The 25946-nt window shown below is 45.1% G+C and overlaps 1 protein-coding gene across 5 annotated transcripts in view; it reads left to right on the top strand.

The window, feature by feature from the left end:
* The window catches only part of SYT7 (synaptotagmin 7), an 807051-nt gene that overhangs the window by 621253 nt on the left and 159852 nt on the right, over nucleotides 1-25946 (top strand). For all 5 annotated transcript variants that reach the window (XM_085648533.1, XM_085648532.1, XM_085648534.1 and 2 more), the window contains one exon: nucleotides 24764-24896. In XM_085648533.1, coding sequence (XP_085504659.1) covers nucleotides 24764-24896 — 133 coding nt within the window. The remainder of the gene's footprint in view (nucleotides 1-24763; nucleotides 24897-25946) is intronic.

Below are 25946 nucleotides of genomic sequence, written 5' to 3'. Positions count from 1 at the left end.
AGTGAAACAAAATACAGTGCTTAAAGGTGAGTGGGTGCGTTGTGGGATTGGGTGTGCCTTAAGGAGAGAGTGAAAAGAGAGTGCTGAATGAGATAGAGATTACATGTTAGGCAGCAGATGGACGAGATGTGGAGGGAAACAGGGTACACATGTCTAAAATAGAGTGAACATAATGAGAGTGATTGGACACTTTAAGGACCATTACTCATTTAGCAGGCCTCAGTAATATTTAATTCACAGTCTTAAAATGTCAGATTTGAAACATTTTCAATATTATTTACTACAAAATCATTGCTGTTACTCATTTATCTTAAACAGTTAACAGCCAATATTCCTGGCCAGTTTTAGTAGTATATCAGTTGTGTTATATTTCTGGATGCAATAACAAAGCTCAGGTGAACTAAAATACCAGTCCACGGGCACATTATGGGAATCACAGAAATTTCGTTTGTGTGTATAAGCCATGCCTTTAATTATACACGCCACGCCCCTTTTAGAGACCTCCACTTTTTCATACCACTGGAAGCCCTGGAGTTAGCTGCCTAGTTACCGTTCAGCGCACCCTCGTGACGACATACTCAGCAGAGCTGTGCTGACCAGCTTTCGGCTCAGTGCACAGCGAATATGTTGACAAACACAATATAGGATAATCTGCATTTTTACATATCAGTGTGTGTTGACTTCCTCTTTTCTAGGCAAAAAGCCAATACAGTTTGATTGTTGCGATGAAGTTACAAGGCATTTGCGTGTACCTTCTCTCTGTCTAACGAAAGGAAGGCAGGTGAGTAGGAAAACAGATGACCTCCCAGCATGCCGGGTATAGACGTTCGGTCACCCCACAATTAACCCTCTGAAATGAGCGACAGGGCAGAATCTGTCTGATGCAGACCAGCACCTGAAAGAAGGGTTTGTAAGACAGAAGCAAACTCATTAAAAATATATTAAAGCAGGGCACAATGTATCTCTTGTCTGATTAGCTCCTGGAAGGAGAGTGACTGAGGTAGGGAAAGAGTCTGCCTTATGAATGCAGGTTATAAACCCTCACCACCCCACCAACGTGCCAGCACCACCCTAACCACCACCCAACTCTCCTCCACCACCATAACCACCACCACCCTACTACCGCCCTACGATCACCCCTACCACCACCCTACCACCAGCTTAACCATCATCCTAACCACCACACACAAACATCACCACCACCCTGCTTTAACCATCACTCTATCCTAACCATCACCACTACTATACTAACCAACACCATTATCCGACCCTAACCACTACCACCTTTCCACTCACCCTAACCACCACCGCCAAACCACCCTAACCATCATTCTAACCACTGCCCTAACCACCACTACCCTAACTACAACCACCACCCTCACCACCACCACCACCACCACCACCCGCTAACAACCACTGCTACTACTACCACCCTAACCACCACCCAAATCATCATCACCACCCTAACCACAACTAACACCACCACCCTAACCAGCATCAAGCCATCACCACCACAATAACCACCACCACCCTACCCTTCTACCACAGCTTACCCTAATCAATAACCAGCCTGCCCTAAACACTACTCTACCATACCCACCACCACCCTAACCACCAACACTCTACAGTAACCATTACCGCCCTAAGCACCACCACCACCCTAGCAATCACCAACACCCTAACCAGCACCTTCACTCTACCAACACCAACACCTTATCACTACCATACCACCACTACCCTATCCACCACTACCACTGTACTAACCACCCTACACTTACCACCACATGATCCTAACCACCATCAACCTGATTATAACCACCACCTCACCACCACTCTCACTCTAGCCACCACCCCCACCCCCAACCTGATCACCACTATCATACCCACCCCCACCACTCTACCATCACTACCACCCTACCCAGCTGACCATCACTCTACCCCCACCGCCCTATCACCCCTACCATACCACCACCACCCTGCCACCACCCTAAACACCACCGATTACTACCACCACCTTACCCACCAACCTAACTAGCACCACCACTGTAACCACCACCACTACCCTAACCAGGACTAACACCAACCTCACACTACTCTCCCATCTCCACATTAACCACTACCTCCCCACCCTACTCTAACCACAAACTTAACCTAGGCACCACCATTCGGCCCTAGCCACTACCTCCATACCCTAATAACACCACCACTCTACCCTAACCCCCACCATAATCACCACCAACATACAACCCTAAACACCACCACACTAACCACTACCTTCCTAACCACAACCAACACCCTAACCACCCCAACAACCCTACCACTCCTACCCTTACATTGCCCTCACAATTACCACCCTCACCAGTACTACCATCCTCAACAGCACTCTCACTATCACCACCCTCACCATCACCATTCTAACCACAATCAACACCCTACCACCACAACCACCACGCTCACCCCCTCACCACCACCCTCACCATCACAACACTCACCACCACCACCAACCTTACCAACATCATTCTCACTGCCACCACTATAACCTCCCTCCCCTAACAACCACCACCTTTTCACTGAACATGCCTCTCAAGTCCTTAGAAGGTCTTTAATTCCTTGTGTTTACTTTATTTTTTAACAGCTATGGCTTATGTTTGTGCTTGTCTACTCATAGGTAACTTGTTCTCACGTGAAACTGTGCATCTAGGTATCCAGTAAAGTCAAGTCATAACAAAGATTAAGAAACATGTATACATTGTCTACAGATGTCTATCAACCTGTCTTCCTTATCTATGGAAATCCATATGTGACTGTTGAGAAAGAACTCTATGGTAGGATGTTGCTGTGAGGCTGAGGGTGAGTGCTCGTTGGGCAGATTCACATTTGCATAAACTTCATATTTGACTGTATTGCACATTTTAATTGCTGCACAGTGGGAATAGGAATACATAGGGGCTCATTTACAAGCCCCTTGCACCGCCGGTGTGTCACTTTTTATATGAGAAAAAGTGGTGCACCAGCGGTGCAAGGGGCTTGTAAATAAGCCCCACAGTGTTCATTGCACTAATTGGCATACGTATAATAAGTCAACCTACAAACGCAGGTAATCCTACTTCGAAGACTGGTTGTGTGCACTGCCCCTCCCCTGGAGCTCTGTTCTCATTACTTGGGTCCTTCCACTGTTTCCTTTTCAGACACTCCTTTTTTCTTTTTGATTAAGCACGCCATGAGAGTGCTTGTGTTTGCCAACTTTCTCCCTTGTGTTCTTCTCTTCGCTCCTCTGCCACACTCCATGATGCTCGCATCCGTGTGCTTCTCCCTCACGCCCTTCTATTAGGGTGACCAATCGTCCGTAAATTTCATGGAGTGCCTGTTATTTGGGCCTCTTGACCGTGTTCATTTATTTCACAGATGCCTTTTGTGTCCATAATTCTGCACATTGGAGCAAGCTGCCCCCCTGCAAGCACCCTCAGAGTCCTCTAACTCTCACTGCAGGAGCCAGCTTGCGCTCCTCTTATAAACTCAAGGGCTTGCAGCAACCCATGCCCGACCTGGCACAAACTGCTATCAGCCCATTATCATTCTGTTTGCCATCCTAATTATCACATACAGAATGATAATGGGCCTCTCTGTGCAGTTACAGCATTTGTTGGGACTCCTCCTGCCAGAAACTAGGGGTTGGCATTCTGCTTTTGTTCAGGGGCTCCTGTCACCTCACCAGAGGACACGTTTTGGGGAGGTAGAGGTTGCATTTTGACACTTATTACAGGGTTAAAGGCACAGCCTTTAGATCTTTGTGTGCCAGCAATTTATAAGCTAAAAATGTCACTTTAACTCTGGTGATAAATGTATTTGTTTGAGAAAAACAGTTCTGTTTGAGAGTTCTGAATTTTCTCTTGTCTGAGTTTTGATCATAAAGTAGCACCTAGGGATAGTGTGCCTCCAGTGAAACACAATGTGTAACATGCAGATCAAAGAATTGCTTTTGTTATGTAGACAGCTCAGTGGGTTACTGTTTTTGTCACAGGGACTCTTTTGTTAATTGCAGTTCATAAAATAAAATCCTGATAGCACAGTGAGCTATGACCCAAAATCAAATAGCAGCATGGAAACTTCACGGCACAGGTTTACAGCCCTATTGTTTTTCTATAATCTTTCATTATTCTAAGGTTGATAAATACAGTTCGTTTGGATGATAATAATCTGGCAGGGTTGAGTAAATTATGCGGCAAGAAAAGGGAAATTATATGGCATAATGCAGCACATGTTGTAATAGTATTACTTAATCATTTTGACATTTTTATACTTCTTAACACTGTCTGGACATAGATTGCTCCTCATTAGTAGCAGTGTAATATGCAAATATAGGAATAAGCAACTGAAAGGTGACCAGTCACCCTTTGCAAAGGGCCTTCCTTCCACTGCGTGTAAACGTGTTGCTGCGTTTTTATTAACTTTTGATTCATTTGAGCTCAAATCTGCAGAATATGTGGCAGATGATGGATTATGTGGCAAATGCAACAAATCTTTAATTATGCGAAAATTGCAGCAGCCAGACACTTGAATAATTCCAGTGGTCCTGGTCTCAAGTAACATTTCCTATACATTGGTTTACACACTTATATAAGCCATGTGTCTGTATCATATGTCTGTGATACAACACACTCCAACACCTTACTCTACCCTACATACTTGGAATGAGTAGCAGTTTAATAAAAATGAATTATGCATCAGAGCGGGTCTATGCAGAGATGAATCCTTGGAGAAGGAGGTCTTTGGGGGAGTGGGGCACAACAAATAATCTCACACCATCTGACACCAACACTAAATCCAGCCCTGTCAGGGGCGTAGCTTTCTTTCCTGCAGCCTTTGCAGAAGCCCAGGCCCTGAGGTAAAAGCACTTCAGCAGCTGATTGTGGGACGGCTGGTAGGAAGGCATAGTCTATAAATGGAGGGATTTAACTTTGTTGTAATCGGTGTTTCTATAAAAAATGTATTTCAAAATTTCCAGTTAAGGGAAAACAAAGAGCACAAGTAAAAATGCCTACTTAACATGAACGATGTGCTCTAATGCCAGCATCTTCTAGTGCCGCACTGTGGCCTGCCAGACAACTGCTCCGGGCTGGAATCTTGGATGGATTTCTCCCCCATTCTTTGAAAAATAGCATTTTCTTAACAAACAGTGATTTTCTGTCCATCTGTGTGTATGTATATGCCTTTCCTGTAGTGGGACCTTAGCCAAAAGACAGCAAAGCACCGTACGAGGTCCAAGACAAAATATAAGTCTGGACAACAACGTATACAGTTTATTGTCTGTAGCACACTTCTGTACATTAATGAAAATCTGCAGTTTACAGCTCACAGAAATGAAACAGCCCAATCAGTATACTATTTTCCTTATACAGGTAAAATAAGGAGGGCTGATATATGGCTAGCCAGGGCATTATATAGTAATGTCACCTCCTATCCTACCGTTCTGCCCCACAATAATGCCAGAACACTCAGCAGTGTGCAACCAATTGTAGCTCATGCAGGCTGGTTAATAACTGCCTTTTCATGCTTAATGCTCCTACCCTCACAAGACCTGACTTCTTTGGATCTTATCCTTCACTTAGTCCTGTACCAGCAGCAGGATTTGTAAAACGCAGCAAATCACCCGTAAGGGTCTCAAGGCGCTGAATTGTAGGCACAAAGAGATTAAGCGATTTGCTCAGAATCCCAGGATGTTGACGCCGATGACGAGACATGAACCTAGGACCCACCGGCTCAGAAGTCTGCAGCTCAGGCCGTTATGCCACAACCAGTCATTACCAGCTGCACAGACATGCAATACCTCAAGCGATCTGACACATAAAGTTGGCCACTCACAACCCAGTGCAGTAACCATATAAATAGATTACGATCATATGAAATACCGCAAAAAGACCTGCACAGTTGCTCAAAACTGCACCCATAACAAAAAATCTTGATGTGCACAATTGTCTCAACCTAGTATAAACTTATTTTGACTTGAACTTGTCTTGGTTGTCTATTTACTTATATACTATTGCGCAACCGATGTGTCTTTAAAACATACCCTTTGTTCTGAATTTTGCCCTTGTGTCCTGAATTTTTGTCCTGAATTTTGATCCTTTGCCCTCAATTTTTACACTCACCATCCTGAATTTGCACCCATGCCAGTTTGTCACCCTACCCTACATGTTGTGCTTGCCCTTGCGTGCTTTTCATCAGCATGTGCTTCTCCCCATTACACATTATGCCCTCTCACCCGTGTGCTTCTGTTTCCCGTGCTCCATGTTGCTCTCTCTCACCCATGTTGTGTATTTCTCCTGCCACCCTCTGTGCTTCTTCCAACCCCATCCACCATGACCCTTCCAACCACCAGCACTCTCCGTGTTGCTTCCATCCCGCTCTCCGTGTTGCTTCTCTACACCCACTTTTTTTTTAAATCGCTTTGGCATTAGTTTTTTTTAAATTTACCAATCCAACTTGGATCGGTAAATACTTTTTTTTTTTAAAACAGCAATTTTTTAATCGCATGCATGTGTGGTGCACACGCCTACAAAATGACATAGCATCGTTTTTTTGTTTGCTCTTTAGCCATGATGCGCAGCATGGCTAAAAACCATAGGCAAAGCCAATAGTACCTTCCCAACGGCAAAACCTATTGCATTGCGCAATGCAGTACATAAAATATGGTTGCTAAAAATAATACATCTGCCCCTAGATGTGCCTTCCTAGCCTAAACCCTCTCTCTACCTTAATATTTGTCTCTCTCTTTCTACTCTTTATGTACCTTCAACCTCTCTCTCTATCCCAGCATTCTCTACCTCACCATTGTCTACCTCACCTCTCTCTCAATATACCCAATAAATCTCACTCGATTTCTTCTTTCTTAACCTCCCTCTCCTCCCTCACGGTATCATTCATTGTGCCTCCACTATATCTCTCACTCTCGATTTCCTCTCTCTACCTCATCCCTCTCTCTGAAACGTGCTACTCTTTGTCCATCTGGCCTCCCTGTATATATTATAGCCATCTACGTCACTTCTCACACAACCTCATCTCTATCTTTACCTCACCTCATTCCGTGACTCTACTACCTTACCTCTCTATCTCTCTCACTGACCTTTCCCTACCTCACCACTCCCCCCTCACCTCTCTATCTCACTTTTCTGCCTCACATTTCCCTCACTGCCTCACCTCTTTCTACTCCATCGCTCACTATCTACATCTCAGTTTACTTCGCCATTAGTTTACTACCTCACTTTCCACCTTCCCTTTCTCTACATCTGTTCCCTTCCATTCACCTCTATAAATATCTTACTTCTTTCCAGCTACCTGTCTTTCCCTACCTCTACCTCCTTTTTCACTATCATCAACTCCTCTCTCCAGGGCCAAACTCAGAACCAAAAGCAGCCCTGGTTAAAAAAAATCAGACAATCCCCCCACAGTGCATGTATGGAGGGAAGAGCAACGAGCGAGCCCGGCCTATGCAAAGGGGGTTTGGAGGGCTTCTTCCCCAAGAACTTGCAAATATGCCAGAATTAACAAAACATTTATTATCGAGCCGTGTCCAATATTTGAATGGATGGATAGAGATTGGTGGGTTGTTTGGCTCAATGAATGATTAGCTGCATGGAGAGAAGAGGGTGGATGACTGAGGGTGGGTGAATTCATTAAAGAATGGAAGAAAATGAAAAAATACTTTCAGCTATGTATAACAAACAGATTCAAGGCACAGACCAAGGGTGGGTGCGATGGTTTTCATTATATCTTCCACATTAAAGCATCACCTTCCCCAAACACTTATATCACCAGTCCATATGATACATGCATAGACTGGATGTATTCTTCACACAGTACACTGATGTAGCCCCTTAAAGAATTAAACGCAGAGCATTGGGCTTTGACATAAAATGGGAGAGAATTTAAATGAGTCAACCATGTAGTGGCTCAATTGCACAAATACTTCCATCAATCGAATCCTCCATGTCACCAAAGTGTGTGATCCTAGGCAATTACTTTTTTCTCAGTGCCACCTTTTCCTTCATCATCACACTAGAGCACCTTGAAACACATCAGTTTGGGGTGTGCACTGCACAAAAGCAAAATGCTAAATGTTACTCCATCTACAGCAACATTCTAGGCCACGTATATGGGATAAAAGACAGATTTCATCATGGTTCACTAATAGCATTGTGGATAGAGTGGTGGTGGGGGCAAGAATGTTTTCACGTTCATGATTAGAATCTGTCATTTCTAACAATTGCCACTTAATGCAAAGGTATAATTTTATGCACTCAACTGAAATGCTTTGCAAAGGTCACATTCTAAAGAATTACACTGCAACTTCAATTCTGAAGAGCCTTTATCGTGTATGTACTGCACTCTCTGAGCCAAGCAACAGCAGACCCCTCCACACCCATTCCCCACCAAAGCCCTGAAGGTCAGCGATACTCATGGCAACACTGCAGGAAACAGGTACCAACGAAATGCAAAACACTGCTTTAAAACCATTGGTTTTGAATTGTTTATTATTGAGCGCCAAAGCACAGCCATTTTAAGGTGTGGACAAAGTGGGCTCTGGCCCAGGTCCTCAGCTTTTCAGGGGGCCCCCAGATATGGCCAGCTCTGAACTGCAGAGAATCTTGCCCTGATGACCTTGAATAATTCTTAAATAGATTGTTTTAAATACCATTATATCCTTACTTTATTTTTAACGTGGGTGATCTGTGAGAGTCTATTACAGACATTTTGCAGAGAAATGTTGTGTTTGTTTCATGCAACATTCATAAAAAAGTTTCTTTCAGATCAAAGCAGGACCTCGCATTTGAGGAATGGGAGGATGTCACAGTGATTATTTGCAGTAATATTAGTAAGCCGCTGCTATGTTACAATACTGAACACACACATTACTTTCCCTGAATATTAGATGTAAACACATTTAGATTTTGGACAGGTGTGCCTGGGGACTATCAGTGACCTGGTCAAAGAGGGGATGAAAGAGCTGAAACTGGATCATAAATTCAAAACTGTTCCGAACAGGGGCCCCCAAAATACATTTGGCCCAGGGCCCCCAAAATCCTTAAGATGTCCCTGTGACAAAGTGCTACAAGCAGGAACATGACCAGCTCTTCCACTGCAAAAAACCCAGCCCCTTAGCAGCAGTGAAACCAGCCCCCACTCTGCCAGCCCACCTGGAAAATGACTGACACCCAGTATCTCCAGTCCAGACCTCTCTCCCTCTCTCTCCCACACACTCTCTCTTGCTCACAAACAAATACCTATGTCTAGGCATCCTCCTCTATTTCAACTCACCCCCTCAATGACAACTATCTCTTTCTTAACCTCATTCTTTATACCTCACTGTCTCTTTCTCTCGCGACTCTCTACCTCTCTATAAACCTCACCTCTCTTCCTCTTTCAGGTGTGTCTCTCAGCTTCGTCTTTAGACTCTATACCACTTTTCTCTGTCTACCTTTTACTACTTTCTCTCTACCATTCTCTCTTCATCACCACTTTCTTTACCTCACCTGTTTTCTATACATCTTTGCATCTCTAGTTGTACATTACCAAGTCTCTGCTTCTCTCCTTTGAATACTGTACTCTTCTGCTTCTCCCTACAGTTCCAGCTCCCTAACTCTAGCTACCTTTGTATGGCCCTCTTAAGACCTTATGTTTATCCCTTCCTCTCTTTCTCTACCTACATCTTTATCTTTCCTGTTGGCTACCTCAGATGTCTCTGTTTACTTTACTCCTCGCCATACCTCACATATCTTTCTACGTCATCTCTTCCCCCTCCCCCTCTACTTCACATCTCTCACTGTAGTGTTCTCTTACCTCCATGTTAGGGACTTCTTAAAGATTTCCGGGCACATGAGTCACATGTATTTTGGAGGCCACTGTTCAGAACAGCTTTGAATTTATGATTCAATTTCAGCTCTTTCATGCCTTCTTTGGACAGGTCACTGACAGTGCACAGGCACACTCGCCCAAATTCTAAATGTGTTTACATCTAATATTTAGGGATAGTGGTGTGTATAGCATATGCAGTGTCTTCACCACTCTCTCTCAGCGGGGACTCCACAGGAGAGGCTGTTGATTTCAGCTGGGCTCTCCATACGACCAGTTTGTCTTCCAAGCAGGAAGAGCTTTTGCTGTGATTATTATTCTGTATATTGGATGTGTGCAGATGGTCTGGGGTGTTTTTTGCTCAATTTTCTCCTGCGTAGTCTCTCGGTACATATCTGCTCTTGTGCAGGTAAAGGCAAAATTCCAGTCTGTGTGAAGTGGACTGAAGTCCTTGCACAGTCTGGTGGTATTCCCTGTGTAACATTCAGTGATAGCTGGTGAGGTAACTCCTGTACAGTGGGAGAAGGAAGATGGGACTAAGTACCCGTACTTTGCGTCTGACTGAGATAACTTGGTGTGGGGGGGGGGTTATGGTACGCATGTGGGCACTTTTTCTAAGGTCATATATGGATGGGTGGCTCTATTCTTTCCACATGGCTAGAAAGCTGACCGGAAGCATCACCACATGCAGATAAATCAAATCAAAGTGGCACTTATAAAGTGCGCAGCTACCCAGTAGAGTGTCAGAGCGCTAACGGTACGTCGACCCCATGTCACACGAATCAGAGCGCAGATCAAAAACCATGGTTAACCAGCTAAGTTTTAAGGCCACGTTTGAAGGAGCCTGCATCCTTAATCACACGCAGAGGCAAATAAAGGTTATTCCACCCTATAGCTGCCAATGTGGAGAAGGAGGTGCCTCCCCGTTTCATCCTCAAGGGATGATAATGTGAGAGTCTCACTGTAGGATAGCTGGGGCATAGGCCATAGAAAGCTGCATGGGCCAGCACCAAGCACTTAAACATCACTCTCTCCCGTGCAGGCAGCTAGTGCAGATCCTTGAGATGGGAGTAAGTTGAAGTGTTTCTCGAGATGTTAAGCAAGAGTCGGCTGCAACATTCTGTACCAACTGCAAATGTTTGAGTAGGTACAGAGGGAGAATCCAGTGCAGAGCACTGGCATAGTCCAGCTGAGATGTAATGAGGGCATGGACTACTCTCTTCTGACATGACAATGGAGGCAGGTACAAAAATGTCCTCAGAAATCGGAGAAGACCGAAACAGGACCCAACTACACTCTCCTCCTGTGATTTAAAGGACAAATAAATGTCAAACTTCACCCCAAGATCTCGAACCACTGTGGCAGGTGTCAAAGACGAAGGGGCCGAGCTGGGCCAAAATTCACCATCCCAAGAAGTGGGAGGGTATCCAAAAACCAAGACATGTGTTTTACTGGTGTCGCATTGGAGATTACTCCAGTGTATCCAATGGAACACCGCTGACAGGCACTCTTAAAGAGCCTTCGTACAAGCCTACTTAGACTCAAAGGGCCTCATTCACAATATGTTAACGTACGGCTGTGCAGCAAGCCTTCCTGCTGCGCTGTTGTGCATCAAAAGAAAAGGGCAGGAATGCACTGTATCTAAAAGATACAGCGCATTCCTGTCCTTTCCTCATGCGCTGGCTCACAATGGGCTGCCATGGGCCAACACCAGCATCCTTCTGCCATGGTGCAAGGGTGTCTGCATTGTAGGGGTGATTGTTTTTGTGCTAGAAGGGACAACTTCCTGCACAAAAGCAATCACTAGAGGTGAAGCACACATAGACAAGCATTGGCATAGCCAATAGGTCTCGCCTTTGGGACTTTAGAAGTGTTTAGCCATGCAACAGTTGCATAACTAAATACTTATAAGGTCCCAAAAGCGAGACCTATCGGATATGCCAAGCGGCCGTGTGGCCGCGAAAGTGAAAGTGATCGCGATCAACATCAACATCAAAGCGGCCGTGCGGCCGCAAAAGTGGAAGCAATGAAAAAGAAAACAAGCATTGGCATAGCCAATAGGTCTCGCCTTTGGGACCTTATAAGTGTTTAGCCATGCAACAGTTGCATAACTAAATACTTATAAGGTCCCAAAGCGAGACCTATCGGATATGCCAAGTGGCCGTGCGGCCGCGAAAGTGAAAGTGATCGTGAAAGTGATCGCGATCACGATCAACATCAACATCAAAGCGGCCGTAAAAGTGGAAGCAATCGCGGTAAAGTGTGGCGCGCGCGCGCGCCCGCGCACATGCACTGTAGCTCTAGGCTGGCCTGGTAGCACTTTTTGGAGCCCTCACAAAAAGTCTCGCCAGACCAGCGCATGCGCTGGGTCAGGCGAGACCTAAAAAAGGACATCAGTGGAGAAATAAAGGTATTTCTCCTCGTTGAACCTCTCTTACGACTCCCCTGGGGAGGCGTAGGAATCTGACGCATTCCCAGGTTTACAAAACCTTGAAAATCTGGTAATGCGTTAGGTTCCATGGATGTTTCATGAGAACACACAGAAAAAAAACATTACGTGGCCATGTAAATATGGGCAGGCATACAGCGCCGCCGGTGCATCAACAAAAGTGACGCACCAGCAGCGCAATGGGCTTGTAAATAAAGCCCTAAAGTGTAATGGTTCCTTGATTACAACTCCATCTAGGCTCAGCCTCAGCTCGGTATTCATTGTGGCCCTTCTAACAGCTCTTCGCCAGGAGATCTTCTATGGAGGTGTGGTTGCGCTTTATAAATACCTACGTAGATAAATGGATATCATCACAGGTGGTGCCTGTATTGCACGGTATCTCACAGTACCTCTATTTGATTGTCCTTTCTCTAATCTTCTTCTTTCTTTCTTCTGTATTTTAATTCTCTGCCATTTTCTCTCCTTTTCTTTTTCCACATTTGTCTCGCTTTTTATCCCATATTCATTCCGGATTTCTTACTTCCTTTCTTCCCCCATCATTCTTTCTTTTTATTTCTTCTTTCTTTATCTCCACCTTCTGTAGTGTTCCTCTTATCTTGTTTTTTCTTTCATGCACTCTCCATTCTCTTTGCTTTCCTGTTTGTTGCTCTCTGTATATTTCTCACTTTCTTTCGTCTTTGTTCCAGTAGATCCCAATATTATTTTCTTGCTTCTCTTTTTTTGAGACTCGCATCTTTTCAACAGCTCACAATGGATCCTATGCCCAGAGCGGGTTAAACAAAATAATTACATTTGAAAGTCATCGCGACTTTTTCCGAGCTCCATGAAATCGCTGTGATTTTCAGAAACTCGATGTGTGAAGGTGTAAAAGGATAGAATAGAGAAAACATCATGTGCCCAGGGCAGAAAGCGGACATCTGAGAGCACGTCTATTAAAAACGTCCACGTAATGGCAATGTTTGAGTGGAAAATGTTAGGCTTTCAATGCAAACGCACATAGACCTTCAATAATACATGTTCAGGAAGTATAAACAAGCATGGCAAAAACAATAGGTCTGTCATGTTTTTTGTAAAACGCAATTGTTGGGATAACTGCTGAGTCGTTGCCTTAAAAAAAAAAAACAATACTAGGCTAAAAGCAAAAATATTTGTTGGTCTCAAAAAACCATGCCTTGCCCAAGTAGTCACTGGCACCGAATGGAACTAAGTTATGTGTGGATGTGCATCTTGTGAAAGCAGTGGTGTAGCTAGCCCTATGGGTGCCCATGGCGGTCTCTGCGTTTGTCGCCCAGTGCCGGCCGCAGTGAAGAGTGATGGCGGGGTGCTGGGAACAATTTTCTCTGGCTTTTGTTTCCACCCCGAGTCGGCAGGTGATAGCGGGGGGAGGTCGCTGCCCCCAAAACTCAAGCCACCCGGGGTGGACACCCCTCCACCCCCCAGCTACGGCACTGTGTGAAAGAGCAGAATACCATCACTCACAGTGAAATTAGTTTAATGGCTGAAGTGGGCTAACCATTGTCCCATGATGTATGCAGAAGAAAAAAGGTTCATGGCGCAGAAAACCCGTTGTTAAGGACAGCTGGCTGAACACCCCCCACCCAAGTAAATATATACCATATATCATTTTAGTAAAATTAAAAGTTCTTGGCTAATGCAAACCTAAAAAATGGGCTAAGTTTGCAGAAAGTCTTTTTCTGTGCATTTACTGCATCATAAGTAAAACTGCAGTGAAACTCTGCACCCTCAAATGCAAAAAAAAATAAAACCACAGGGAAGCTCTCGTAGTGGTTGCCGTAAAACATTTAACAGATTGGTGGTATTGGTATAAATGACTTGAAAAAATTTAAATGAGTGTGTTTTTGGGATGAACTTTATTGCTTCATTCTCAGAGAGTGGGTTTTTGAACACTAATATGTATGTTTTTTGATTACACAGATTTTAGAAGAGGTTCAGGCCTCCACAGTACTGATATCGCACAGATTACATTTATTTTCTAGGTTTGGGACTCAGACAGCAGAGTTATCTCTCAAGTTATACGTATCTTACAGGTCTAGGCCTCGGACAGTTGAGAAGAGCCTGAGGTTATATGGATCTTAACATTTCTGGTCACAGAGTTCAGAGGTAGACCCATATTACTGTATAATGACTAGGTCAGGCCTAATACAACAAAGTTATTCCTCAGAATTCACAGATTTTACTGGCTCAGGACTGAGACAGCAGAATTACCGCCAAAAATACAGGTCTTAAAGGTGCATGATTTAGACAGCACAGCTATCCTTTAGGCAACTAGGGCCCACATTTAGCGTTTGGTGGACAGATTACTCTACCACAAACGTGGCGGAGTACTCTGTCTGCCAAATCGATGCTCTCTCTGTGTAGAGTTGAGGGGATCATCATGTTTTCACCTGCTGAGGCCCCATTGGCTCTATAAGCGGAAATATTACTAAAGGCCCCAAGGGACTGGGGCATTTGATGGAACTACCCTCGACCATCCACCCTATTTAGTTGTTTGTGTTTTTTATTCAGGAACTCCAGGAAAATCCTGGTGGTCCTGCCCAGAAAAAAAAGGAAAAATACCTCACACCTTGAAAAAACTACCAGGGTATGAGGGTCTATAGCATGGGTACTCGTAAACATTTGCCATGGGGCCACAAAGTACGGTCTCTGGTGTGACAGAGGGCTGCCCTGATGCCAGCAGGGTGGCGGTGGGGGGTCTGGGTGGTTCAGGGATTTTGTAAGGAGGTCTAAAAAAATAAAAATAAAAGGGCAAGCATTTATTTCCAGGTTAATAAATGCTTGCCCGTTTATTTAAAAAACAAAATCTGAATATTAGTGCTCTGCAACTAAACAGCAGCTTGTGCTGCATTTAAGGGGGGGTGGGATAATATAATGGTCAAGAGGGCCGTAAGACTGCTACATAGCAAACTTTCAATCCCTTCAAAGGAGCCCCCTGACAGCAGTTTCTCTGAAAGCATAGAGTTTGGTATCGTCAGTATCAATAATCCACCAGGGCCTCCTCCCACCTGCTGGGCAGTGGGTCACTTGTCCTTACTCTAAATGAGACTTTAAGATTTTACTGACTTAAACCACCGACAGCAGGTCTATCCCTCATGTTTCAGAGCTGGCATTGATAGGTTTGATAAGTTTTAAACAGCAGAACTATCCCTAGTGTTCAAAAGATCATATCAGTTTTACCTGCTTGTCACCGCCCCTTTTCTTATACTTTTTTGCTTCGCTTCATGTTTAAGTGAGTGCAGCTGTAAGATTACTGGAATTTGATTGTACACGTCTCCAGTCTGCAGGCAATATCAACTCACAGAAAAAAGGCCACGGGTCCAGAGAACAAGAGAGGTCAAAGGTGCAACCAAGTCTACTCATCCAAATGTTGGAGAATTCCTTCTCAGGATGGTTCCCCTCACACACCAAAGGTGTCATGCTTCATCATAGGGGTGCCTCCTCGCGTGAGTGACCTTGTCTCTACGCGGGCTACAACCCCCTCGCTGCGAGGGAGGCACTCAGCAATGTTTTGGTATGGGTAAGGCGTGTGTACTAAAACCCAATGTGAGCTTGGTGTGGTGAGGGAAGTGTAGTGCTAGTGTGTACGTGGTTAAAACTGCCTACAGGGTTAGCTATGCAACAACTTTATTCGGTTACCCTGTGTCAGGATTAACAATAGCTGGTAACGCAGTTGCCGTCATTAGAGGCATCTGTGTTAGTGCATGACCAACATGTTTCGGCCTAGGGACCTATTCAAGTGTTACGGTCTTCTTCAGGGTCGGATGTTCAGCTACTGCAATTTAAGTGAAAAATACAAGCACATGTGAAAATAGATGTGCGTTATTAATGGTGGTTTATACTGAACCAGTGATCCTGCTGTGCAGTATGTTCACCGTGAAACCATCATTGGTTAAAGAATTCGCCACATCTGTCCTGGCATACTAGCCAAATGGTACGTCGCGCCAAACCGCTAATTTGTGGCGTCTTTAATGAGAGGCACGCGTCCACAGGGCCCCCTTGTGTGAATTAATATCAAGTTCTTCCCATAAAGCCCACACTTGAAACCCTTGCCCTGACAACCACTCGCAACAATAGGACTAGGCCATTACTTAATAACCATTGAAGCCTATTGCAGCCTTGTAGCGGGTTGAAGCGCTATATAAATTGTCCAGTTTATTGCAACACAGCTTCAGGCCTTAGACAGCAGAGCTTTTCCCCATGTAACACTTATTTTACAGAATCAGGTTTCAAACAACAGAGCTAACCCTAAGCTTACATGCATTTTACTGTATCATGTATTAAAGAGCAGCTGTCAATCAGGGCTGCTTGAACCTTACTGGCTCAAGTTTCAGGCAGAAGTGAAGCCCCTGATGCTGTATTTCTCTTGCTGGCTTACATATCAGACGTTGGAACTATCCCTCAGATAATAAGAATTATACTGGCTCTGTTGTAATGAAGGACAGATTAGATTAAATGTATTTAGCTTCAAGCTTCAGAGAGCAGAGCCATCACTCAGGTTAAGGAGATCTTAATGGCTTGGGTTTCAGACAGGACACATGCCCCTCCAGTTACTTGTCTATAACTATCTCAAGCATCAGACAGCAGGGCCATTTGCCAGAATGCAGGGATGATACTGCCTTCCGTTTCAGACAGCAGATTTATTCTTCAAGATGCTCAGAGTTCTGTATGTGCAACTAGAGTTGTAGGCCATGGAGTAGCTTCAGAGCTCTTCAGTTTCCTCTTTAGAGTTCCTCGGACATCAATGCAGGCATAAAGTCTATATTTCAAGGAAAAGTGCCTCATAGTCCATGTTCTGGGATCCCAGAATACTGGCCGACGTTTCCACTGCTGCCAAGTGCCATCAGACCCAGTGTGACACTTTCAGTCAGTCCAGGCTTTTCAGCTAACCCCAATGTATTTGTTCTGATTTTTTAGCTTATATTTAGAATGTCAAAAGTGGAACTACAAGTCCCAAAGTGCAATATGATGCAGGTTAAGAATAAAAGCCAGGACTGGTTAAAGGTGTTCCACATGACATCAGCCACTTTGCGACCACTACTTCCCACATGCAGAAGCCGCTTGGCTACATAAGCGCAATATTAATGCTCAATAAATACTGTAATTTAGGGCTGTACAAAAATAAGTCACACCCCTTGACATATATTTGAAACCTAAAGACTGGAAAGCGTTGTCGTGTTTTAAGTATCACCTACACAGCGCATGGGAGGTGCTGCAAGATATATTGTTCACAATTCAGTTGGCTTATAACCCTCCCACAGCATATTGCTAATTGTTTTTTTTGTCACTCTGATTTGCAATCTTTCAATTGCTAGTCTTTCCTTCCTTTCTTCTGTTAGCCTTTCCCTGGAGCATGGACCAAGTACATGGGTTCTTCCTCATCTTTTTCTAACACACTTTTTTATTTTAGTTTAGAAGCATTTCGGTATTATTCCTGCATGTGCAATGTGCTTTCCTACTTTTAACAAAGGTATTTAGCTTTCTGTTTATGTTGCTTTCATCCTCTCTGCCATCTCTCTTGATGCTTCTGTTACTTACACCCACAATTGTACTAGTCTACGTAACTCTATGCCACTCCACTCTGTGCCACTCGACTCCATGCCACTCCACTCCACTCTACGTCACTCCACTCTACTCTACGCCACTTCACCCCACTCTACGCTATTCTATGCCTCTCAACTCTTCATCACTCTGCTTTACTCTACGCCACTCCACTCTACTCCACTTCACTCCACTCTTCTCCACTCCACTCTGTGCCACTTCACTTTACGCTACATGCCTCTATTCTGTGGCACTCCACTCTATGTTACACCACTCAACTCTGTGGCACTCTACGCCAGCCCACTCTACTCTATGCCACTCAACTCTAAGCCACTCCACAGCACACTCTATGCCACTCCACTCTATGCTACTCTACTCTGCACCATTCCACTCTGTTACTCTGCTCTACACCCCTCTACTCTATCACGCCACTTTGCTCCACTCCAGTCTACCCCACTCCAACCCACTCTATGGCACTCTACTCAGCGCCGCTCTATGCCATTCTACTCTGCCCTATTCTACTCTACCCTCCTCTACTCTACGCCACTCCACTCGATGCCACTCCAATCAATACCAGTCTAATCTAAACCACTCTACTTGACGTAACTCTGTGCCACTCCACTCAAGTCTAAGCCACTCCACTGTACGCTACTCACTCTACTCCGCTTTATGCCACTCCATGCCACTCCACACAGTGCCACTCTATGGCACTCTATGCCACTCCACTGTATGTCACTCCATCTCAATGCCATTTTACTCTATGCCACTTTACTTTACAACACCCCACTCTACGCCACTTTACTCCATGCCACTCCACTCTGCATTACTCCATGCAATGCCACTCTTTTCATTCTATTCCCCTCCACTCTATGCCACTCTTTTCCATGCCGCTCCAGTCTACGCTACTCTACCCTAGGTAACTCTACCCTACACCAGTCTACTCGTTGCAACTCTACTGTGCACCATTCCTCTTGATGCCACTCCATCCTATGCCACTCTACTCTACACCACGCTGCCCTATGCCACACCACTCTAAACCACTCCACTTCACTCCTCACCACTCTATGCCACTCTACTCCATTCTTCTCTATGTCTCGCCGATAAGTTGTAGCCAATGCTGAACAGCAGCCATGCTGCTCTAAAACATGGCTGAAAGTCATTGGCAAAGAGAATAGGCCTCCCAAAAGTGAGATACAAAGGCTTTAGCAATGCTTGTTTTATTTTAAGTCTAATGCAGAAATCTTGGAAGATGCCCAGGTGTCACTCCCACTGCCGAAGTTTACAGCCCTCCAAAAAACACATCTCCCTTTCAATATTCAAGCCTTGTTTACGTCCAACACACCAGGGCGTTTGAAGCAGGGGTGCGGTTGTGTGTTATTTTTTCTCTCTTTAAACATTCTGAGTTTTAAAACGAGCAATGTGTGAAATTGGGATTTCAGAGTGAACTGTGTCATAAAAAGATAAGTGCTATGTCACCAGCTGCCGAGGTCAGGGGTGAAGGTGGAGAGGCAGGGCCAGCCTCAGGCATGGGCGAGCTGAGCCAAAGATCAGGGTGCCAATTTTACCCCTCTCCACACCATTGACCCCCCCCATGGGACCTGCCTGACTCAATGTCATGAAAACAGCAGCTCGTCCATTCCTCTTGGTCTTAATTGCATCCTGTAAAAGACTTTGTAATCAGCCCTTGATGCACCTCAGCGTCATGTTTGGCCCTGCATCACCCCCTTGCCCTTTTCCAACTTCCTCACACCTCCTGCCCCCCCAAACAATAAGCACACATTTTATTTCCGCCTAAGGCGCTGTCCCGGTCAAACCAATTTAGGGGGCCCTGGCGGTAACAGGAGAATAGTGGGGCATATCAGCAACAACCGGCGATAATTATCGCTCAGCGCTCTTAGCGTGAGGATAATTATCGCCGGGTAACGTGGTTATCGCTGAGATAGCGTGCTATTAGCAACGCTTATCTCCTCAGCGATAAAAATCCTACCGCTAACTGCCTAACGTGAGATTATCGCTGGAAACCCAGCGATAATCTCACGTAGTGTGGCGTTAGCTTGCTGATAGGTACTCACAAACGTAGCCATGATATCCACCTTCCATAGGATATCATGGCTAAGTCAGCCCTGAAGCAGGCGTAAGGAAAGTAGCGATAACAGGGGTTATCGCTACTTTTCCTAACGCTATGCTTCATAGCGTGGGGCTTGATGATAGGAGAAATGTCGCTTAGCGACATTTCTCCTGTCATGTTAGGTCAGGAATGCCCACTTTGCATCTCATTAGAGATGCAAAGCTGGGTGTTAGGAATCCCCACTCTAAAGCAAGGTTTCACGCGTTAGCGTGGCCTTGCTGATTAGGCGATAAAATTATCGCCGCTTTTTGGCCGAAAAAGGCCGCAAAAGCGGCGATAATTTTTTATCGCCAGCTTGTAAATATGCCCCAGTATCTTGAGAATTGTATCTCGGGGATGGAGATGATTACGACGCGACGTGTCTCCAGGTAGGGGGAGGGGGTTCCAGGCCCGGTTCTAGAGGGTGGTCCGGGTGGGCCAGGACCTCCCAAACATGAGCCTGGCCCACCCAAACATGATCCTTGGCCCTCGCAGTGAGGACATGAAGGCCAATAGAAAATGGGCACTTTCATTTAAAACGTTCCTCAGAACGTTGTGTTTCTTCCTATTCTGGGAGTTGTGTGATGGGGCCTGGACTCTCTCACAGCCATTCCCAATCACCCAACTCCTTTTAAAAAGGTGGGCTGTGTTGTGCAAGTACAATAGGGGCATGGCGAAGGGAACAAATTCTTTATTTGGCATCGAGTAACTTTTGCCCACCGTCCTGTGCTGTGTGGATATTTCCATTTCTGTTCAGCATTGGAGAAAAGAAGATTGTTTATTCTGATTCACCTTTCCTGACTCCTGCAGCTGCTTATCAGATCAGGCTGTGACACAAGGAGTAGGTAAGAGAATGTATTACTATTTGTTTTTATTTTTTAAATCTGCACAGGCCCAGCAAGGCACATACTTTGTGTATGCTTCATTTAAATTGTTTTTATCATTATCATGGCCATGGATGCAAGACAACATTAAAAGATGTCCAGAGAACTGGTGATTAATGATCCTGCTATAGAGCAGTCCTTTGCCTGTTGGTAGTTTTGAAATGCAGATAAGCTGTATTTTATTTAGATAGCTCAGTGGGTTACTGCCTTTGTCACAGAGATTCTTGTGTTATTTGCCGTTCAGAAGTTACAATCCTAACATAGGACAGTGACCTATGAACTGTCATCAAAGAGCTGCATACAAACATGAATGGTATAGTTAGAACTTCACGTTTTTTGTGTTATTAAATAGTTAGAAATTCCACAGTCTTTCATTATTTTAATGTTGCTAAAAAGAGTTTGGGCTGATATACATTTTTATCAGTAAAGCCAACCCCCAACCACTGGGGTATGCTTTAAATCCTGAGTTTGTGCTTCCCCTGTCCAAACCCTCTTAAAATATACTTCTCACCAGTATGGATGACATGTAATTCCTACACCTTGTAATCCTCATTGGTTCATGTGACATTCCCTATAGACTGATTTACATACTTGTATGGTTCATTGTCTCTGTATAATGTGTGTGTGATGTAAAGTACTGTGACACCCTACACTGATATGAGTAGCGCTATACAACAAATGAAATGCATATGAGAGGGGGCTACCGAGAGATGAAGGGCACTGGTGGAGGGTGGTAGTAATGGTGTCTGCGGAAAAAGAGGTCATTGGTGGGGCGCCAAAAAAGACTTTTGCACTAGCGCTAAAACCAGCCCTGTCATGGCCTTTCTGTTTTTATTTAATTAGCAGTCATGTCATTAGGGCAACTGTGGAACATATTTTAAAGTGCGTGATAAATATATTTACCGCTATATTCAATGTTTTTACAGGAATAATGAAAGTAGAGCTGGATGGTGGCTGATATGGGGCTGTTGCCCATAGTCGGCTGTGAGATAAGGTGCAGAGGAGAGGGATGGTAGAAAAGTGGATTATCGGGCCTAGAAGTACTTGTCTTGAAGCCTGGCCTGTTGGAATTTGAGGCTTTGCACTTAAGTCCAGACATTGCTTTTACTTTCAAATAACTCTCCACGGGGCATATCAACAACAACCGGCGATAATTATCGCTCAGCGCTCTTAGCGTGAGGATAATTATCGCCGGCTAGCGTGAATTTTTATCGCTGAGATAGCGTGCTATTAGCAACGCTTATCTCAATAGCGATAAAAATCTACACGCTAACAGGCTAACGTGAGATTATCGCTGGAAACCCAGCGATAATCACACGTTACCTTGTTGATAGGGACAGACAAACTTAGCCATGATATCCTCCTTCCATAGGATATCATGGCTAAGTCAGAAAAATACCAGACGTAAAAAAGCAGCGTTAACCGCGGTTAGCGCTGCTTTTTTTGTCTCTAACAGGGTTAGCGACATTCTTGATAATAGGAGAAATGTCGCTTAGCGACATTTCTCCTATTATTTTACTCTGGAACGCCCCCTTTGCATCTCATTAGAGATGCAAGGGGAAGCGTAGAGTAAAAGGGTGCTAACATGCAAATTTGCATGTTAGCACCCTGTTGTTGATAGGGCGCTAGTTTTATCTCTGCTTTTTTGGCTTTTAAAGCCAAAAAAGCAGAGGTAAATCCCTTGTTGATATGCCCCCACATGCTCTGTATTCACACAGAACTGATCCATTGTATCATGGTGACTGTTTGCAAGTAGATATGATGTACTCTAGGGCTTGTAGGCTACCACAAGAAGCGACAAATTGGGCCCGCAGTGGCCCACCCAAATGCACCCTTGGCCCACCCTACTAAAATTTCCTGGAGCCGGGCCTGGGGGGTTCTCTCTGATGGATCCTTGAAAGGCCGCGGCTTCCGCAATCACCCAGGGTGTGACAGAATCAATCACTTCCATGTCGAACACGCATGACTGCATGAGGCCGCGTCATCGGGACAACACCTTTCCCGCCCTGGGCTTTCAGAGTCTTTGTTTAGTTCTGTGGAACTAATTGGAGCAACACGCCGGAAAACAGCGAAATGTGAAAGTAAAGCCAAGGACCGGAAACGTCATGCCCTGCGACAAAGAGCCATCTGCTCCCCTGTCATGACATGTAGGGCTGGCAGATTGGTCCCCGCATGCCCACCACAGTGTATCCAGCCCTCTGAATTTCTTTTACAAATTGTTACTGAAGGTGTATTCATGCACTTGCTTTCATCGAAGAGAACAAACACCGCCGTCCCCGGAGCGCTCCGCTCTGCTGAATGAAAACATTGGACTGGAAACGTGGTGTTTGGCGTGCGTGGGCGAATCTGGCATCCGAAAACGAGGCTGACTCCACTTCTATTTGCCTCCCACAGGGGCCCAACCTGGTGCAATATCTTCCAAGTTTTGTTGTGAATCTGTCAGCCTCTGTGACTGACAGAAGCGAGGCACACCTGAGCAGCGCCAGCTCCTGGAGGCTGGAAGAGAGCTGTCTCGAACGGCAGGCAGGCAGGCATGACGCAGAGACGTTGATGCCAGTGGCCCCATGTCATGGTGGCACCTTCAGACAGTTACTTGTTAGCCAACAGAACGTTGCATTCCGAGATTTGTGCGCCTCTTTTACCATTCTAAGATGGGCTGCAAAGTCCTAACTTTCAAAACGCCCTTTCCTAAAAAATCCAGGCCTAGCGGAAGGAGTCACACCTGCAAGGCTGCGCACGTACCCTGGTGGCAACAAATGACTGGTACCATCTGCATTACCGGGCCACTCAGAACACAGGCCTTCTGTGAGTTGGGTAGGTTGTGTATTTTAGACATTAGCCTCCAAAGAGAGGGCGGAAGAAGCCTTACTACCTCCGGCCGGGAGGCGCAGCCAGCCCTAGAGGGAGGGCAGCTAATTCCCCGTGCGGGTGGCAGACAAAGGGCACGACAGCAGCAGGGCGCGAGAGCGTGCCAAAGATAAGGCCAGCGAGTGACCAAGGTGTTTGGGCTCACAGGGCCCAATCAAGGAAGAGGGGCGTGGTCGCAAGCATGGCCAAAAGATGACCGGCAGGTGCGGTCCCCAGCTTTGTCGCCAGAGGAAATTGCATGTTTGTAATCCTTAAATCAGAATTGTTAATTAATTCTCATTATATATCGAGTCCACTCCCAGCTTTTCGTATGGAAAACATACAGTCCATTTGTAACTGGCGGGCTTTAGAGCCACACCGAAAAAGGAAACGGTGCAACTTATTCAGTGACGTAGCTAGACCTTTGGCCGCCCGTGGCGGTCCCTGCGTTTGCCGCCCCGCGGTGGTCGCATGTTAGAGCTGAGGGGTGCTGACGATTCCTGCGTTTGCTGCCCCGCGACAGTCGCATGCAAGAGCGGGGTGGAGGCTGCCCCCCAAAACTTGTGCAGCCTGGGGCGGACCGCCCCCCTTCTCACACCTCGCTATCTATGCCTCTGACTGTCTTTTCTCAGTCATACATCCAAAAAGCCTGTGTTTTATTTAAACAACAAACACGCTTGCGAAATCCCACCTGTTCGCAGAAAGATGTAATGCGCCGTTTTGATATCCTTGTAGATTAAGATTTGTAATAGGTAACTCGTGCCAGCTTGTCAGACTCATCCAACCTATAATACTTTACATATAAATTTAGATGACTCACACGATCCCACCATTTATTCGTTGATGTCTATTGTATTTCCTGCATAAGCCATTAACTTTATATGAAACAACTCAAGTCCAGCGTTTTTTTTTAACACTTGACAGGTGCCCAGTGGAATATATTGTTTGTCACACTAAGGCCATTGGCTAAAATGTGCTTGTCTGGAGTGTCTGGACAGCCCGGGGCTTCTGTGTCCTGATAGGGTGGTTGATAGTCGCGCCATTACTGACTGCTTCCTTCTCTTCCTCCAGGATGCCTAGTGGCGGGAAAATGAGCACAACAGGTGTCCCAGGGCAGACGCAGCAGGAGGATTCGGACCGGAAGCCGGACGCTCGCTCATCAGTGTCAGATCTGGTGAACTCTCTCACCAGTGAAATGCTCATGGTAAGTGAAAGAGACATTCAGAAGATGGAGGTGCAATAAAGAAAGATCTCCACTGAGGTGTGCACCATGGATCTGAAGTGGCAGAAAAAGACTAGACAGAGAGACCAGATATCACCAACAATAAACACAGCGCATATAGGCATAACAGCTAGAGTCCACCCACATGGGAAGATCACTCGCCTGATTGCAGTAAACTACCATGCACATGGGTCAAGCAACGTAAAATAGCCCAAGTATGCATAAGATACTTCCCGTTTACAAGAGCTGAGCATAGCTTCTGCAGTAGAGACACTTGCAAAGCTTGGGCCCACATGTAACATTTTTGAGGCCGCAAATGGCCCCATAAAAACATATTTTTTAAATGTACAAACACCAAATTGTGATGCAGTAACTTGATATTTGGGTTTGCGACCAAATAGCGATTCGGGACTTGGTAAGGGTGTTTTTGGGGTGTCACCACCAAATTCCGAATCATAGTTGTATGTATTAATGTTTTGCAACCAAAATGGGGTAATATTTTACTGACACCTCAAAGGAGGTGGTAACCCGTTTGCAAAGGGCAAGAGGCCCCTGCGGGGTCCTGTCCCCCTTTGTGAATGTTAAAAAATAAAAATTATATGTTTATTTTTTTTTTGTTTTAAGATTTCCTTTAAGGAAAGCTGGTTGCATTTAAAGAAGAAAAAAAACATTTATTTAAAAGCAATCACAGGCATAGTGGCAGGGGCACGTTGTGAAGTCTAAAAGTTATGGGGCATGTTGTGGTGGGTCTTTTGTGGTGGGTGGAGATGCAGCCTACGAGAATTAATTGTTTCTAAAAATGAGATAACACTGTAAACTTTCCAACACAGTCTTCTTTTAAATACAATGACTAAAAAGCAATAGTCTTCTAGAAGATCTCTAAAAATATTTAAGAAAATTCCTCCATTGGGATGTGTGCAGATGGCAGGAGGGTTTGCGGTTGGTATCTCCCCTCTTGAAAAGTAAACACATGAGAAATTGAGAATCATTTAAATAAAATCACACAAGAAATGAAAGAAAACTCATTTAATG

This window comes from Triturus cristatus, chromosome 3_2, assembly GCF_964204655.1.
Source record: "Triturus cristatus chromosome 3_2, aTriCri1.1, whole genome shotgun sequence".
Lineage (NCBI taxonomy): Eukaryota > Metazoa > Chordata > Amphibia > Caudata > Salamandridae > Triturus > Triturus cristatus.
This window is presented reverse-complemented; position numbering and strand designations above follow the sequence as displayed.